Source organism: Oryx dammah, unplaced genomic scaffold (genome assembly GCF_014754425.2).
Source record: "Oryx dammah isolate SB20612 unplaced genomic scaffold, SCBI_Odam_1.1 HiC_scaffold_2, whole genome shotgun sequence".
NCBI lineage: Eukaryota > Metazoa > Chordata > Mammalia > Artiodactyla > Bovidae > Oryx > Oryx dammah.
Genome location: NW_024070186.1, coordinates 80,260,218 through 80,277,925, shown reverse-complemented (window position 1 = coordinate 80,277,925; position 17,708 = coordinate 80,260,218). Strand labels below are relative to the sequence as shown.

The 17,708-nt window shown below is 37.2% G+C and overlaps 1 protein-coding gene across 1 annotated transcript; it reads left to right on the top strand.

Annotated features, from left to right (window-relative positions):
- The first annotated feature begins 119 nt into the window (after positions 1–119).
- On the top strand, positions 120–7,926 carry GMNC (geminin coiled-coil domain containing). Its single transcript, XM_040253283.1, has 5 exons — positions 120–399; positions 1,969–2,143; positions 3,810–3,898; positions 4,752–4,868; positions 6,369–7,926. The coding sequence occupies exons 1-5, from the start codon at positions 397–399 to the stop codon at positions 6,984–6,986; spliced, it is 1,002 nt and encodes a 333-aa protein (XP_040109217.1). The 5' UTR covers positions 120–396; the 3' UTR covers positions 6,987–7,926.
- The last annotated feature ends 9,782 nt before the right edge of the window (positions 7,927–17,708 follow it).

Sequence of the window (17,708 nt, the reverse complement as noted above, 5' to 3'; positions counted from 1 at the left end):
AAGGCGGCGCCGTCACCGCGGGTCCTGATGCGCGGGCCAGTGGGACGCGCAGCGAGCCAGCATTCGCGCGGATTTTGAAGCCGCGTTGCACACCCGGAGCGCCGCGGGCCCACCGTGAACACACTGCCTGGAACCCCGAGCCGTTCGTTGATCCTGGGTCTGGGGAGCAGGTCGCCGAGAGTGCCAGTGACTTTGGCTTTGGCTGGATGTCTCCTGACCCACGTCACCAGCTTGACAGCCTTGCACCAAATCAGAGGGCGGCGCTCGTCACCGGGAGCTCCTGCAGATTAGAACTCGCCTCTCCTAGCTCCTCCCCTCAGTCCCATTTAAAGCTACCACCCGCTTATCCGAAAATTGAGTGGGCTCAGTTTCCTCAGCGCCTTCTTCCAGGGCAAGATGGTAAGTGAGGAGCTGGCATTAGCTAGTTCCCTGGCGAAACCGGGGGCGCTCTGAGAGCCAGAAAACTTTGCCTTTAGAATTTCTTCCACCTTGGAAACAAGATTACTCTGCTACCTGCCAATTAAAACAGGTCTTCTTTGCTGCTCCATCTCCCTTTTCCTCTCCCCTATCTTCTCCTGGCTTTCTATGTCTGCCTCTCTGGCTCTTTCATTCTCAACCTCTCTCATCCTTTTGTTCTTTATTTCTATTCTGAACTGTCTCCCAACTTTTCCTTTACACCTGCACTCACTTTTCATTCCACCTCTTCCTCTCGATTATGCACATATTTGCAAACACTTGAACTTGAGGCTAGGGGTATTTGGGGTTTGTTTTCTTCTCAGGTGTCTATTGCATAATAGCACAGCTCTGATTCCAATAATAACCTCAGGGAAAGAGCCTGCAAACATGCCTTTAGAATAAAAGAAAATAGCACTTGATAAACCTTTGGCCGAATTTCTTTGGTCTGCAATGCCCACGCTGGACTTGCTTCAAGACTGGACTTTTTCAAAACTTAACTTATTGGGAATGTTAACAAAGTATGACTTAATTGACTTAACTTTCTTTTTTCCTCTTCTTATTTGTTTTCTCTCTGTTTATGCTATGCCCAAGAAAGTTCACAAGTCAACAAAAGACTTGTCATGGTCAAAAAGAGTTTGTCCAAAGCTAGGCTCTGATGAAATGAATGGCTTTTACCTGATTAAACATTGACAAATAATTAGGAATGGTCTGTTGTACAAATTAACCCAGGGAGGCTGCATACCTGCTCCTGACTGGACATTTGGAAAGACTGTGTGTTTGAGGTTTGAGGAGGCAGGGGCAGGAGGGTGTTCACTGGCTCAGAACACAGTAGAGAATACATGCCAGACAGTTAGTCGTGCAAGATAACTTTGTAAAGGCATTGAGATCCGGTGATGGAGAGACCTACATAGAGCTTGCTGTCTTTCCTAACTAACCTATTTCAAGAGGATCCAGTAGCATTTAAAGTCAGAGGAAGAGAGGAAAGAGGAAGGGAGGAATGGAGCAAGTTTATGATTCAGAAACTAAAATTTCAAAGTTAGAGTATATGGTATGTTCTGTCCATTCCAGCGCTAGCATTCAAAGTTTTTTTAAGTTATTAGAAATATAACTAAGATATTTGCAAGAAAGAGTCAAATAGTTCTTACACGATTCATTCATTAAGTAGAATTTCTTTTGCTTAGATCTTGGGTAGCCTGTTAGATGACTGAGGCATAGCAACAGAGAATACTCCTGGATATTTACAAATTTGGTCCATCCAATAGTAGCCTATTCTATGCTGAGAGGACCTACGGGAAGGACTGGATGAACCACGAAGCTGATTCCTTTCTAGTAATTATATTTGGATCACTCAAAATTAATCTGGGATCTATACTTAGCATCTTTACTGGGTTTTATTCACTGCATGTATTTTCTGCTTCTTTCTCCCACTCTTTTCCCCCTCTGAATGCCCATCACCGCATCTCTTGGGACAACCCTCCCACCCCCAACCAACCTACATACTGAATTTTACAGAACACCGTTCTGCCTTGCCAAGACCAGTACTTTGTAGGAGGCCAGAGCTATAATTGTCCGTATTCCGCTACAACGTCAGAATCTAGTGTTGACGTTTCCACGGAGACTTGGGTCTCTTTCTGGGCTGCTGGTTTCCTGGACAACAGAGAGCCCCAACAGGCACCACAGGCACAGGGTAAGTTCTGCTCTTCTGCTTTGCTGGTAGATCGGAAGCCCTTTCCCAGTACTCATAGTTGCAAGGCATTATGGGCTGGAACTCTGTAGAAGAAGGAATGATAGGTAAGGTTTAAGAAAGCCCAAAGACTCCTGTATTTTGCAGCCTAAATAACTTCCTTTTTTTGTACTTGCCAAAGAGTGAAAATGGGATTCTACTCCTTGCCCACTGGATAATCTGCATTTCTTGCATACTATACTATACATAAAGTATAATATATATACTTTACAGTTCTTGGAGATTTCCAAGTCATTGAGAAAGTTTAGGTCTATGTCAAAGTTATATGAACAATACTAGTGAATGCTTTGGGAATTAGGAAACTAGTTAGAAACTTTTTGTTGTGGTGGTTGTTTTTGTTTGTTTGTTTGTTTGTTTTTTGTTTTCATTAAGGAATATTTCCCTGGGAATGAGAGAGAAGCAAGCAAAACTACTAATCTTTTATTTCAAAAAGGAAATTCTATGAATAGTGCCTTATAAATGGAAAAAAAAAAAAAGTCCCATTTTGCCTAAAGAAGACTTCAACTTTGGAGGGGAACATAACTTTTATGGGAAATGACACATTAGTTTTGCCATGGGGCTTAGTAAACAGTGTCTATAAATATTAAACACATTTTCTGTATTAACACTCAAGTTTCTGGAATAACTATAAGACACCTCAGAATTATCTGTAGTGCTATTTCTGCCACATGTATTTGTTTGATTTGAAGAAAGATACAAGCAAAAAGCCCCCAATTTTTGAAACACACTTAATGTCCGGAAGGGAATTATTTAATTTTAGCTTTCTACCACAAGAAACAAAGAAAACAGAATGCCCAGGAATATGAAACCAAAGAGTATATAAAATTTTATTCCTATCTTATTGTCCATCATTCCAATTTAAAAAAAGTATTTCAGTAATATTTTAGTTGACTTAGAGGTGATCAAGTTTCCAAATTGTACTAAATCAGGAAAAGAAAATAAAAGTAAACCAACTTAGCATGGTAGGCATAATTTGCTGTCAAACATGAAAAAACAAAAACTTTGAAAAAACATAAAACATACAGGTAATGACATTTGACATATATGAGTTTTAGTACAGTTTTGTGATTTTCATTGAGTTCTTCAGAAAAAAAAGTTCAAATTATTTTGAAATAGAAAGTGCTATTCCATAAAATTCTGAATAGATACTCTCCATCAGACTTCACTGATAGGCAGAGATTTTCATCTGGGGAAAAAAAATGGTTACATCAAAAATAGGATTTGATTCTAGAGACAAACACTATATTACCTAAGCACTACAGCTTAGAAAATAAGATAAAAGCTTAGAAAACATAGTAGAATTGCAATGCAGGCCTAATTGAGGGTGGGGCAAATAAACATTTGCATGAATTAGTAATGCAGACAGGAACTCTTACCTCCTGAAAACTGACCTCTGAGACACTTGCAGATAGTCTTTAAATATTTGTCTTTCATAGCATGCCTGCCCTTTCTAAAAACTTTAAATATGTTATTTTCCCATGTGAGGGCAGTGGCTAGCTTCAGAAAGGTAATTGAACTTACTGCCTTTCTGAAATCCTTTGGTTAGTTCTTTATTACACAAAAACTGTGTTTGTATTTTCTCAGTTATCCATTTTGTCTTTTCACATAGAACCATCAGGGGACTCGAATTTCCCTGTTCCTAATTTGTGTTCATGGGAAGAGGCTCAGCTTTCCTCTCAGCTCTACAGGAATAAGCAGGTACGTACAGATAATCAGAACATGGAGATCACCCGTGTTCCAAGTAGTTCATTCTCAACACCGTCCCGTAGTGTCATATGGCTTCCATGGAGAAGTCAAATGAAGGGATCAATGCAACAGAAAATAATAGCAAAACCAAAACCCTCTTGAAAGGCTTGCAGTCAAGCCCTAAACTCTCACATGTTAGCTGTCTGACCTCTTGAATCATCTTTTTCTTTAATCTGTGGAATGGAGATATTTGTACTGTCTACCTCAGAGGGCTGGTGGAAAGGTCAAATGATATAATGAGTGTGATAGTATTTTTGAGTCATAAATAGCTCATCACTTAGAGAAGAGATGATGACTATAAAAATTCTGACAAAGATTGCTTAATTTTCCATGTTTTGTTGTTATTTCTGAGAGTAATTTGATCTTGTGGACATACAAACAGGTTGATCTGAGATGGAGGGAATCCAACCCATATTGTTTTTTCTTTCTTCTTCTTTTTTTAACATGCAAGAAAGAAGCTCAGCGAAACCTTTCTAAATACTGTTTTCTATATTTAAACAGTTGCACGCAGCTCATTTTCCTACATACCTTCTTGATCTCCTGTGGTTATGATTTTAAAAGTCATATAATCTCTCCAAACACTTTGCAAAGAATAAAAAAAATTCGGAGCACAAAGCTGAACAATCAGATAGTAGGTGGGTGTAGATTGAATTCACGCCTTGGAGGACAAGGGCCCCCTGATATTGTGTTCATAAAACAAACAGAATAATAATCAAGTTTAAGTAGGTTAAGGATCAGTGGTATTATTATAAGGTTACAAAGTCAATATAGTGGAGCAGCCCTCACCATTGTCTGCTTTTTGCAGCTCCAAGATACTCTGGTACAGAAGGAAGAAGAACTTGCTAGGTTACATGAAGAGAATAATCATCTCAGACAATATCTGAATTCTGCTCTAGTTAAATGTCTTGAGGAAAAAGCGAAGGTATGTGACTATCCCCTTTATACAGACAGAGAAGTGATATGAGAAAGAAGACCATTTGGGTAAAAGTCCTTGATTACATGTAAGAAGTGTATGAAACAATATGTCTTGAAATTCATCAATAGGATGGATGAATTTTTCTGAAAGAAAAATAGCACTTTCAGAAGAATGTTTATGTATCATTTGTCTGAAGTATCTAGATTGCAGATTTTAGCCATAATGTTACAAAAGGAGTTGCTAAAGAATCAAAAACCAGTCAAGGGGGTTGCTGAGACAACCGAAATTAATCTTAAAATAGATGGTTGAAACACTGAGGTGGAAATTAGATCTGAGAGACATGGGTTTCTTTCAACTGTTTGTTTGACTTTAGGTAAATCAGTCTCTCACTTGGGGCCTCATTTAGTTCATTTGTAAGTGGATGGACTAAAACGATCTTTTAAGAATCTTTCCAGCTCTAAATGTTATAAATACGGCTGGAGCCGAATGGAGCCGAAATCGCTTAACTGACGATTAGACATAGCCAATAACATTACCTTTTAATGAACATTATGTTCTTACCCTTTAAAATGTTTCTAACTCATGGATAGTTTGCCATTAGTCCCTTTTCGTTATTCTTCCTTTTGAGAGGTTTTGTATTTTTTTTTTTTTAACCTCTTTGCCATTCTCTTACCATTATTGTTTTATCATCAATCTTTACCTTACTTCTAGGCAAGCTACATTATTTATCTAATTCAATCATATTGCTTACAACTCTTACCAGATATAACAGTTTAGAGAAGAAAACCCACTATATTAGATTCTTTAGAATTCTGTTTGCTTTGTTAAGAAAAGAGAGTATAGCTCACAGTTATTAGCCCGGGCTCCAATCTTCAGCCACCATTCTGTAAAAAAGGACAGTTATCAAACCAGTAAGTGATATTAATTAGGCATTTTTTTCTCTCGTTCTCAACTTTGGAAGATTTAGAATAATATGATACATATCACGTGGGAGTGTTATGAAAGTTAGTAAAATTAGAGAAAAAGTGTTCTGTAGCATTTTAATCAGTGGTTCAATCTAGATTCAGATGGTTTAGGTTTAAATCTAGGTTGAGCAATCCTTAGCAAGTCACTAATGTGCTTCTGCCTGTTTCCTCATTAGAGAAGATTTCAATAGCATCTACATAAAATGAGATCATGCATGTACCTCAGTACATGATAGTTGTTATTATTGCCATAATAACAATAATCATTACTTCCCTGAACTGAAATTTTAAAGACATCATATACTCCCTTCAACTTTTAAATGACTAGTACAATAATATGAATTGGAATTTCTAAGTGGTAACATGTCATTATAGATTTTAACTTAAAGACAGGTTAATCTAATCAGTTTTGCTTTGTATGAGAAAATAAAAATTTATTCAAGTTTTCTAGGGAACTAATAATGTGACTAGTAAATATTTGATGATAATAAAGAAAATGATGTTGGGTGATTGATTGTATTTTCAAATACTATTTCCCCAGAAATTGCTGTCATCAGATGAGTTCTCCAAAGCATGTAGAAAATTCAGAAAGGGGAAGAGGAAACCCAAAGAGCAAAGATATTTTCCTCCTGAGATTCCCCATCATAAAAATGCCAAGAGAAGCCTTGCTAGTGAATTTGCTAACTGTGGACAAAATGGACCCCCTGTGGATCCCTGGGTTCTTCAGACACTGGGGTTAAAAGACCTCAACACCATTGATGACACCTCATCAGCTAACTACAGTGCCCTCTCGTCTCATGCCAGACAGACCGCTAGCACATTGCCCCAGTTTCTGGATGAGGCAATTGATTATCCCAATGTCCCTGGGGAAGATATGCCAATTGACTATGGAGGTGATAGAACTACTCCCTTGCAAGGCACTACCAGCCACAGTGAAGATTTTCACTTCCTTTCTCAGCTTTCAAATCCTCCAGGAGGACTACAAACTCTTCCTTACTATACTTCTGATGTGTCACCCAATAAGACAGAGATGGCCTTTTCCACATCCTTGAGCCCTCACTGTAATGTGAAGACTCACTCCTTCCACCAGGGACAAGCCTTTGTTCGTCGAGATGAAGAGGGAGGCTGGAAGTTTACCTGGGTCCCTAAGCAGTCTTAGTGACCCCCTCTTCTATCACAAAGGACTGCCATGAACTCTGTTTACAAGACCCTTCTTGCACTTGAACCTTACTATGTGGAAAATACAAGCTATTGCCCAGACAGTCTCCTGCCACTTTAAATGTCGCTCTCAATTACCCACTTAAATCTGCAGGGAATGGCTTCCAAGAATCCATAATGAAACATGCCTGCTCTTCTTTCACCTAAATTTGACTTGTTTACACACCCCCACCTGCTGTTGACTTCCTCCCTTGGCCTTTTACTTGAAAAGGTATTTTCCAATTGCCTGAATATTCCTTTGAGATCTAAATGTGCTGTTCCAATTATAACAAGTCTAACAGCTTTTCTTCTTTCATCAAGCAGTTTAAATGTTCACAGCCTTCACCTTCTCAGTTTTATTTCTCTTCTGTTCCTCTTCATTTCTAAAAACTGCTTTTGAAATGACCATTTTAATTGCTCAAAGTACCTGCTATTAGGTGTTCAAATATCTGAGGGTGGGGTTGAAACAAGTATCTTTGCCCATCGCTGTTTCTGAAGACATAATATAGGTATAAGTAACGTTATATGAGACAGTTCATTGAGTGTCCCATGGTGGAATTGACATATTACTTCAAATACTATGACTCTACTAATAAGCAACAACACTGATAAAGTAAAAGATAAAAGATATTTAAAATTACTTGCCTGCATAGTGTATCAGCTTCTGTGAGCACCTGGGATTGTATCTGCAACCAACATGACTCAAACAAGAACATTTTTTGAGGGACTTGTGGTAACAGAATAAGTCACTGTCCTAAACTGCTTAGATGCTGATAAACTTCTATTCCTGCAAGTATAGTCTAGCTTAGCCCTGACATTGTATTACTCATCCATTCAGTCATTCATGTGTTCATTTTTTCATTCATCAGTACACCCAAAATATTTGTAGAACACCAACTATTGGTGTTGTTGGTGTATAACACCAACACAGTTAGTACTAGGCATTGTGCTATGGGGTAGTGATAAAATGTGAACAAGTTAGACACTGTGGGTACCCTCATGAGACTTAGACCCACTCATCTGCTGTGACCTTGAGAAAGCTACTTCCCTGGTATGAACATTCAGCTTTCTGAGCTATAGAATATAGAAGTCAGACTAAATAATTTCTAACATTCTATAAATCGAGCCTGGGTCCCATCAGCCTTATCCTAACATTGTCATCCCAGGACACTATTCTCTAGTTTTGATTGGCACTGTGGATACGTTAGATGAACTTTTTAATATATGATTTTTTTTTAATGTGAGCCATTTGTAGTTAACACTAGAAGTCATTGTTCTGATCACAGTATTGTTTTCCTGGTATGAATCCATTTTGGGGTTAAATCAATCTAATTGTTTGAGAACATGAATCTAAAAAATATAGACATTATTTTTCAAATAAGTGTGCATAGATTTAATGGAAATATTGACATAAAAGATTTCTCTCTCTAAATTAAACATATTCTTCATGCTCATGCTAGTTTTTCTTTCCAACTCCTCAAGTTCCCTATCCTTTCTAGAATATTTTACATTTCAAAGATGTGCACCCATTATTTTGGAGGGACCAAGCTTCAGTTGATAATAAAACCCACCATGTTGAATGCCTTTCCCAATTTTTCTTCATTCTGCCCTTCATTAAGTTGTCTGCACAGTCAGTGGCTAGAGAGTGAAAGTTGCTCAGTCATGTCCAACTCTTTGCAATCCCATGGACTATACAGTCCACAGAATTCTCCTGGCCAGAATACTGGAGTGAGTAGCCTTTTCCTTCTCCAGGGGATCTTCCCAACCCAGGGATCAAACCAAGGTCTCCCACATAGCAGGCAGATTCTTTATCAACTGAGCCACAAGGGAAGCCCTTCATTAAGTTGCGTGTACAGTCAGTGCCTAAGAGCATGAGTATTCTATCTGGAATTCTTTGCAACTAAGAGATGTCTTTCATTTTTTGTTGCTGCTGTTTGGTTTTTGCTTTATTTTTGTGATGTGAACAAATAATCTTTGTCATAAAGCTTTGCTACCACCCAGTTTTCTGTATAATCTGTGAAGGGGAATCAAATATATTAAATATTTTATGATTTAAGAATAAATAGAACACATTCTATTTTCTAAAAACAAAATCCAAAATAAAAAAATTCCTTTTACATTCTAGAATCAGTTCCCTGTATGGGTAAAATTTATCTCTTTTTAACAACAAACTTAAGAATTAGAATTGACTGTACTATAGTAGTAGGAATCAACAAAGCAACATAAATATTTTGAAAGTCTAAATGATCAAGCAGTAAAACAAAATTGATTAGTCAACAAATAATTATTTTGCATTTTTATGTGTTTTATCATGTGTTAGGTACTATGAGGAAGCATCCAGTCTCAGCCCATTTGGTACATAAAACAAAGCCACATAAAATGTAATAGCTTTTAAATGAAACTTGGTCTCAGGCCAGTTTAAAGAAATTACAGCACATTTGTGGTAAATGATAACTTGCTCTGGCTTATATGGGAGAAAATTACCACTTATTCTCACAATCACATCTATAGGTATTTGATATTCACTTGAATTATGTATAGAATATTATTTTGCTGAGGTTTAAAAAATTAGAAATTTTTCTCACCTGAGTTTATGTTCTGACCTTATGGTTTTGCTATGCCCATCCAGCAAACCAGAGTTAATATTTTACTAATGTAAAGTGCAAAATAAAAATTCAATAGCACTTTTGTGATTGCAATGAATACTTTTATATTGTACATAACATTTTCTAAACATTTTCTTCTCCTACATTTTAAGCATACTCATTTGATGTGCACCTGTTTTGTACGACATATGTGGCCAGACCAATATTTTCAGCATTTAGAGTTCATTCTTTATCTAGGATACATTTTGGGTGTTAAGTGGCCTAAAAGGTCAAGTGCTTTTTGTGTATAGCACTCTTTTCCTAACTTCCGATAAAAATTAGAATCCAATATCAGTTTTTAATATTGATGACATTTCCAATGTCCTCTGGTCATCTGAAAATAAATCATACTTGTATCTTACTAGCATCTGGAAAATAAAGGCAATTGCAAAATTTACTTATGCAGGTGACATTTAATGAATGGGAGTGTTTAACATTACAGTGATGATAAACTATAATTTTAAAAATTTTGAAGAAAAGAAACTATGTTAATCAATGAAAATAATTTCTCTGATCTGTTTCAAGAAAACAGCAAAATTTTTAAAAAGCGTGATAAATCAATTCAATAACTGACCTATTAAGTATAGAGTTAATCTGTGATAGTTTTTTGATACATTTATTTCTTGCCTATAAGTCAAGATGTGTGATTTACATTTGTTTCAGTTTACCAAAAGATTCACATAAGGTAAATAAATATTAAATGCATCATTTACAAATTAATAAACCAAATAAAATTGGTTTATAAGTTACAAATATATGGTATATTTCATAACATATTTGTCATATTTTTGTCTATATTTGTTGTTACATGAACATAACCAGACATCCAGTTATAATTGTTACAATGGATATTCTATCAATGTAAAACACAATTTAACACTTAATATTTTAAATGATTTTTATGTTTATGATTTAAAATATTTTTAATTATATGTGTCAATTTTGTAATGAATTTATATCTAATAAATAAATAAATGACAAAAAATTGAATCCTACATTTTTGGTCTTATTTTAGAAAATTTTTCAGTGAATGAGCAACGGGTTAAGAACAAGTTTTCTGTACTCATTTCTGCCCATAAGTTTGGCCATAGAAAAATATATATTTTAATTTCCAAATAGTGGTAGACTAATAATTGTCACTCATTTGACAGATGTAGTCTGTGCCACACTCTGCAGAAGACATAAGGATGAAATATGTGCTCAACTAACATGGCTATAAATGAGAGAAAAACCTTAAATAAGCTTAATCAAAGCAAGGGAATAATTAGCCTTCATAAGTAAAAGTTTGTGCTTCAGATATGGCTGGATCTAAGTGCTCAATCAACATTGTCAGGAATCTGGTTTGGGATCTAAAGGAAAACATGATTAGGAATGGATTTGGAATGGAGTTAAGATAGTACTCACTACACAAAAGTTTGGCAGAAACCAGGATGAGACAAGCAATATGAATGTGAAGAGCAGCTAGTTATATCCCATGAACTATTGTACAGTTATGTAACATTCTCCTTATTGTTCACATCATAACCCCTCCCTTCCGAAATGAATAAAACCCCAGTTAATGTTCCGGGCTGGCTGGTCTCAGTCATACCAAGGGAGATTATGAAAATATTTGAATGTCTGCACATAAAAACTGGGAGGAGATTTTCCCCTGAGATCACTATAGAAGCCCTGCTGCTGCTGCTGCTAAGTCGCTCCAGTTGTGTCCGAATCTGTGAGACCCCTAGGACGGCAGCCCATCAGGCTCCACCGTTCCTGGGATTCTAGGGGAAAATTAATATCAAGAGATATTAATATACCTATCTATCCCAAAGGAGAAAATTAATATCAAGAGAAATAATTTGAGACTCACATATCATGTCCATAATCATTGTTACACAGATTTCCAGTAATGGGTAATTCACATTTTACTTGGTTTCTCTACAGGGATTTTTATTTTTTTCTTTTTTCTTGGAGACAACCACCTCTAAATCTCATGCTAAATAAACTTGAAAATTCATGTCATACGTACAGGCTGTTAGAAATATCCTGATTTCCACTTTACAAATGAGAAAACTGGCTCTAAGTGTTTTATAGTTCAAGTTGTAACAAGAAATTTAGGCCTGAACTAAACCCTGGGCACTGACTTCAGACATAACTTTTTTTTTTCCCCCTATATTATACAATCATGATATTTGGGACAAGTAAGTATATTTACAGTCTGCAATCTGTTACAGACTATTATAGGTCTCAGAGCTAGAGATCTGGAAGTAGAAATTTTTGCTTATTTCATCAGAAATCTTTCTGTGGTCCAAGCTGTCTTAATCCCAATGTTAAAAGGGATTATTCACAAAAGACTTAATTTATCCTCCATCATTAAAAAAAAGGAAAGTGTAAAAGTTGAAATCTCTGTAGAAATTTGGGATTAAGAGAGTAGAAGTGAAAAAAATTAATGTACTTCTTAAATGAAGATAAGAGAAATAAATCTCTGATCTCTGTGCTACCAATATAGAAGCTTAAAGTAGCAGTTTATAAGCAATGTTCATGAAATCTCTTTCTTTCTCCCTTTGTACAGTAAACAGACTTTATTCCTGTTGAAGTAATAACAGCATTCCTTCTCCTTTAAATATAACTTCCCTGGTGGCCCACTTGGTAAAGAATCCATCTGCAATGCAGGAGACCTGGGTTCGATTCCTAGGTTAGTAAGATCCCCTGGAGAAGGGAATGGCTACCCACTTTAGTGTTCTGATCTGGATAATTCTATGGACAGAGGAGCCTGGCGGACTACAGTTCTTGGGGTGGCAAAGAGTCATATAGGATTGAGTGACTTTCACTTTCTTTCACTTTTCTCCTGTCAATCTTTTTAAGTAAAACTCTAAGGAAGAGCAAAATAGTTGAGAAAGCATATTTATAATGTTGACACCACTTCTTCTAAGACACAGGGAACATTCTATTCTCTCCTTCTGGAAATCAAGAGTTAAATGATACTTTTTCAGGGGTGGGGCAAAGCAGAGAAAGTTTCTTTCTCATCTCTTTTTTCCAGGTTTACAATCTGAAATAATAAGGCACAGAAAAGATGTTTCAAAGTAACTTTCTTACTTCCAGAGGGTCCCTAGTACTCAATGGATGGTCCTTCTGGGATAAGGCTCAAGATCTCAGATCTGTAATTAGGAGCATTCTAAAGGCACTGTTCCCTCAGGGCTCTCTAGTTGCTCTGAAACCAAGAGCAGGAGAAGCCCCGTAATGAATGTGAAGCGAGAAATCAAAATGCCTCATTACAGTCAGGCAAAAGGCTGAATCACACCCTCCTTTCATGTTAGTCTCCCGAGATTTGCCACCTTTCAATCTTCTTTCACCCCTAACCCACAGAGGAGTGTGGGATAAGGGTGGGATCTGAAAGCAGCATCTGCACAGTGCAGTCCCTGCTGCATCCACTGGGAGAGTGTGGTGCACCCCAGGAATCCTAGCTTCCTGTGGGAGCAGGGCAGCATATGGCCAGAGAATTAGTCTTTTTCTTCTTTTGATTTTAAGGATCATAAGTAGTCCAGCTAGCCCACCCTACTGTCCTCACCAGTAGGGTGAGCTAGCCAAATTTCTACAATATTTTTAATTAATATGCTTTTTTATTTAAAATTATTTTAAAAGTTTTTTTGTAATTGAAGGATAATTGCTTTACAGAATTCTGTTGTTTTCTGTCGAACCTCAACATGAATCAGCCATAAGTATACACATATCCCCTCCTTTCTGAACCTCTCTCCCATCTCCCTCCCCACCCCACCCCTCTAAGTTGATACAGAGCCCCTGTTTGAGTTTCCTGAGCCATACAGCAAATTCCTGTTGGCTATCTATTTTACATGTGGTAATATAAGTTTTCATGTTACTCTCTCCATGCGTCTTCTACATCTCACTCTCTTCTGCCCTCTCCCCACGTCCATAAATCTATTTTCTTTGTCTGTTTCTCCATTGCTGCCCTGCAAATAAATTCTTTGGTACCATCTTTCTAGATTCTGTATATATGCATTCAGTTCAGTTCAGTCGCTCAGTCATGTCTGACTCTTTGCGACCCCATGAATCGCAGCACGCCAGGCCTCCCTGTCCATCACCAACTCCCGGAGTTCACTCAGACTCATGTCCATCGAGTCCGTGATGCCATCCAGCCATCTCATCCTCTGTCGTCCCCTTCTCCTCCTGCCCCCAATCCCTCCCAGCATCAGAGTCTTTTCCAATGAGTCAACTCTTCGCATGAGGTGGCCAAAGTACTGGAGTTTCAGCTTTAGCATCATTCCTTCTAAAGAATACCCAAGGCTGATCTCCTTTAAAATGAACTGGTTGGATCTCCTTGCAGTCCAAGGGACTCTCAAAAGTCTTCTCCAACACCACAGTTCAAAAGCATCAATTCTTCGGCGCTCAGATTTCTTCACAGTCCAACTCTCACATCCATACATGACCACTGGAAAACCCATAGCCTTGACTAGATGGACCTTTGTTGGCAAAATAAGGTCTCTGCTTTTCAATATGCTATCTAGGTTGGTCATAACTTTCCTTCCAAGGAGTAAGCATCTTTTAATTTCATAGCTGCAGTCACCATCTGCAGTGATTTTGGAGCCCCCCAAAATAAAGTCTGACACTATTTCCACTGTTTCCCCATCTATTTCCCATGAAGTGATGGGACCAGATGCCCTGATCTTAGTTTTCTGAATGTTGAGCTTTAAGCCAACTTTTTTGCTCCCCTCTTTCACTGTCAGCATACGATATTTATGTTTCTCTTTCTGATTTACTTCATTCTGTATAGTAAGCTCTAGGTTCATCCACCTCATTAGAACTGACTAAAATGTGTTCCTTTTTATGGCTGAGTAATATTCCATCGTGTATATGTACCACATCTCCTTTATCCACTCATCTGTCAATGGACATCTATGTTCTAACTATTATAAACAGTGCTGCAATGAACAACGGGGTACATGTGTCTTTTTGGTCTCCTCAGGGTATATGCCTAGGAGTGGAATTGCTGGGTCATATGGTGCTCTTGTTCCTGGTCTTTTAAGCAATCCCCATGCCATCTCCCATGGTGGCTGTATCAATTTCCATTCCCAGCAACAGTGCAAGAGGCCTCCCTTTTGTCCTCACCCTCTGCAGCGTTTTTTGTTGTAGACTTTTTTATGATGGCCATTCTGACTGGTGTGACGTGATATCTCATTGTAGTTTTGATGCACATTTCTCTAATAATAAGCAATTGTGAGCATCTTTTCATGTGTGTGTTAACCATCTGTATGTCTTCTTTGGAGAAATGTCTGTTTAGGTCTTTTTCCCACTTTTTATTGGGTTGTTTGTTTATTTGGGTTGTTTTCTGGTATTAAGTTGTATGAGCTGCTTGTGTATTTTGGAAATTAATCCTTTGTCAGTTGTTTCATTTGCTATTATTTTTTTCCCATTCTGAGGGTTGTCTTTTCACCTTGCTTATAGTTTCCTTTGCTGTGCAAAAGCTTTAATCAGATCCCACTTGTTTACTTTTGTTTTTATTTCCATTACTCTAGGAGATGGGTCTTAGAGGATCTTGCTTTGAATTATGTTGAGTGTTCTGCCTATGTTTTCCTCTAAGAGTTCTATAGTTTCTGGTCTTACATTTAGGTCTTTAATCCATTATGAGTTTATCTTTGTGTATGGTTTTAGGAAGTGTTCTAATTTCATTCTTTTACATGTAGCTCTCCAGTTCCCCCAGCATCATTTATTGAAGAGGTTGCCTTTGCCCCATTGTATATTCTTGCCTCCTTTGTCAAAAACAAGGAACTCATAGGTGCATGGGTTTATTTCTGGGCTTTCTATCTTGTTCCATTGGTATGTATTTCTGTTTTTGTGCCAGTACCATACTGTCTTGATGACTGTAGGTTTGTAGAATATACTCTCTTTGGAAATAGTAAAGAATAAATTACATTTCTTGTGAGCTGTCCTGTTATTAACAAAGGAAGAGAAAGGGCTGGACCTCCAAAATAACCCTCCAACAAATGTAAAGAAGATCCTTCCACTGGACTTGGAAAGGGCTTCAGGAAGATTGTTTAATATCTATGCTAATGATTAGCATTTATTTGTGTCAGACAAAAGACTTATCTTCCTGTTTCCTACATCTTAGTGATACTATGGAAAAAACAAAGGACTCTAGTCAACAAATGGAGCTTCTTCTCTCACAACTGTAGTACCTCAGGAATTAATTTAGCCTTCTTCAGCCTCAGTGTATTCACCTATAAAATGGAGATAATGTTTTCCCTGTCTCATAAGTCTGTGACATCATCTTTTAATTTTTAAGAATCATGTGTAAGTTAAGAAGATTCTGTCATTTCTCACAATCTTCACACAGAGTAAGTGAAGTCGCCCAGTTGTGTCCGACTCTTTGCGACCCCACAGACTGTAGCCCACAAGGTTCCTCTGTCCACGGGATTCTCCAGGCAAAAGTACTGGAATGGGTTGCCATTTCCTTCTCCAGAGGATCTTCCCGACCCAGGGATTGAACCCAGGTCTCCTGCAATGTAGGCAGATGCTTTACCACCTGAGCCACCAGGGAAGTCCACACAGAGTACATGTCCGTCCAATTTAATTCTCGAGTAAAAAAAAAAACTTCATACTGCATAAAATGTTACATCTTAAAGCCACTTTTACATATTTACATTGATTCAAATCAGGAAAGGCCCTCTGTTTTCCTCTTATGTTCAAAGTGTGATTTAACGTTCCAGGGACTGAGGCCTATATCTCAAAAGAGTTTGTAAATTGGTGAGTGGAGAGAAACTAAAAAAGGGGTCATGGGAGGCATGTTGAGACATTCATTGAAAATTTAGAATTGAGTCAGTAAAGCTAGATGTAGGAGGAAAATAAAGAGAAGAGAAGCTCCAGAGGGAAAAGAGTGAGGTCTTTTCAGGGAGTGATCACTAGCCAAGTGACTTCAGAGTAGATTTTTTATGAAGTAAAATCTATATTTTTGTAATCTAGCAGAAATTTCTGTACAATGAAACCTACTACTGATTCTACAGATGTATTATTAATAATAGAAGTGGGTACCACCTATGGCATTCAAAAGAATAAAAGCAATAATTTAAATATGTTATTTGCATCCTTAAAATACTTTAATCATAATTTTCATGCCTATTTACATGATGTTGATGTAGTAAATCATAAAGAAGTCCAATTTTTATAGATTAAAAAAAATGCTCTTAATTTCTCAAGACAGAGTCAGGCAGACCCTTCAAATACAAAGTTATGGAGATACAGGTAGTTGAGATAATCAGTTGTTTTTGACTTATATCCAAAAATGAACAATGATTTAAGTGTTTTAAAATTCACTTTATATATGTGAACATTTTGAAGTTTCCTTTTGTGTTTTCTCTGCTAAGTCACTTCAGTCGTGTCCAACTCTGTTCGACCCCATAGACGGCAGCCCACCAGGCTCCACCATCCTTGGGATTCTCCAGGCAGGAACACTGGAGTGGGTTGCCATTTCCTTCTTCAATACATGAAAGTGAAAAGTGAAAGTGAAGTCGCTCAGTCGTACCCAACTCTTAGCGATCCCATGGACTGCAGCCCACCAGGCTCCTTCGTCCATGGGATTTTCCAGGCAAGTATACTGGAGTGGGTTGCCATTGCCTTCTCCATGTGTTTTCTCTATTTGCTTAAAATATTAATAAAATGTGATAACCCATCTAGAAATCTGAAGTAATATCAATTTTTTTTTCTCTAAAACTGTTTCTATTGTCACCTGCAAATTAATTTTTTAGTTTGATGAAAGAGTGTAAAACATTGCTTCTGTGCAAAATATTAATCAATAACTTTTCTTGTACTATTAGTTACCCTCAAATTACAGCTTGTAAAAGTTTCCTGAAAACACACTGCATTTTCATATATGCATATTTGCTTATGTATTTTGCATGTAATATTTATATACAAAGGAAATGACTAAGAAATATATATATTAAATAATAAAAATACTATAATAAAGCATAATTATAGTTTCATTAGATGAAACAATTTAATGAAAATGTATACATGAACAAAGCAAAAAGCAGAAATGATATAAACAA

Coding starts and splice junctions, on each gene's coding strand:
- GMNC (XM_040253283.1), top strand. Junction 2,144..3,809: donor ACAGGCACCACAGGCACAGG/GTAAGTTCTGCT, acceptor CTTTTCACATAG/AACCATCAGGGGACTCGAAT. Junction 3,899..4,751: donor AGCTCTACAGGAATAAGCAG/GTACGTACAGAT, acceptor TGCTTTTTGCAG/CTCCAAGATACTCTGGTACA.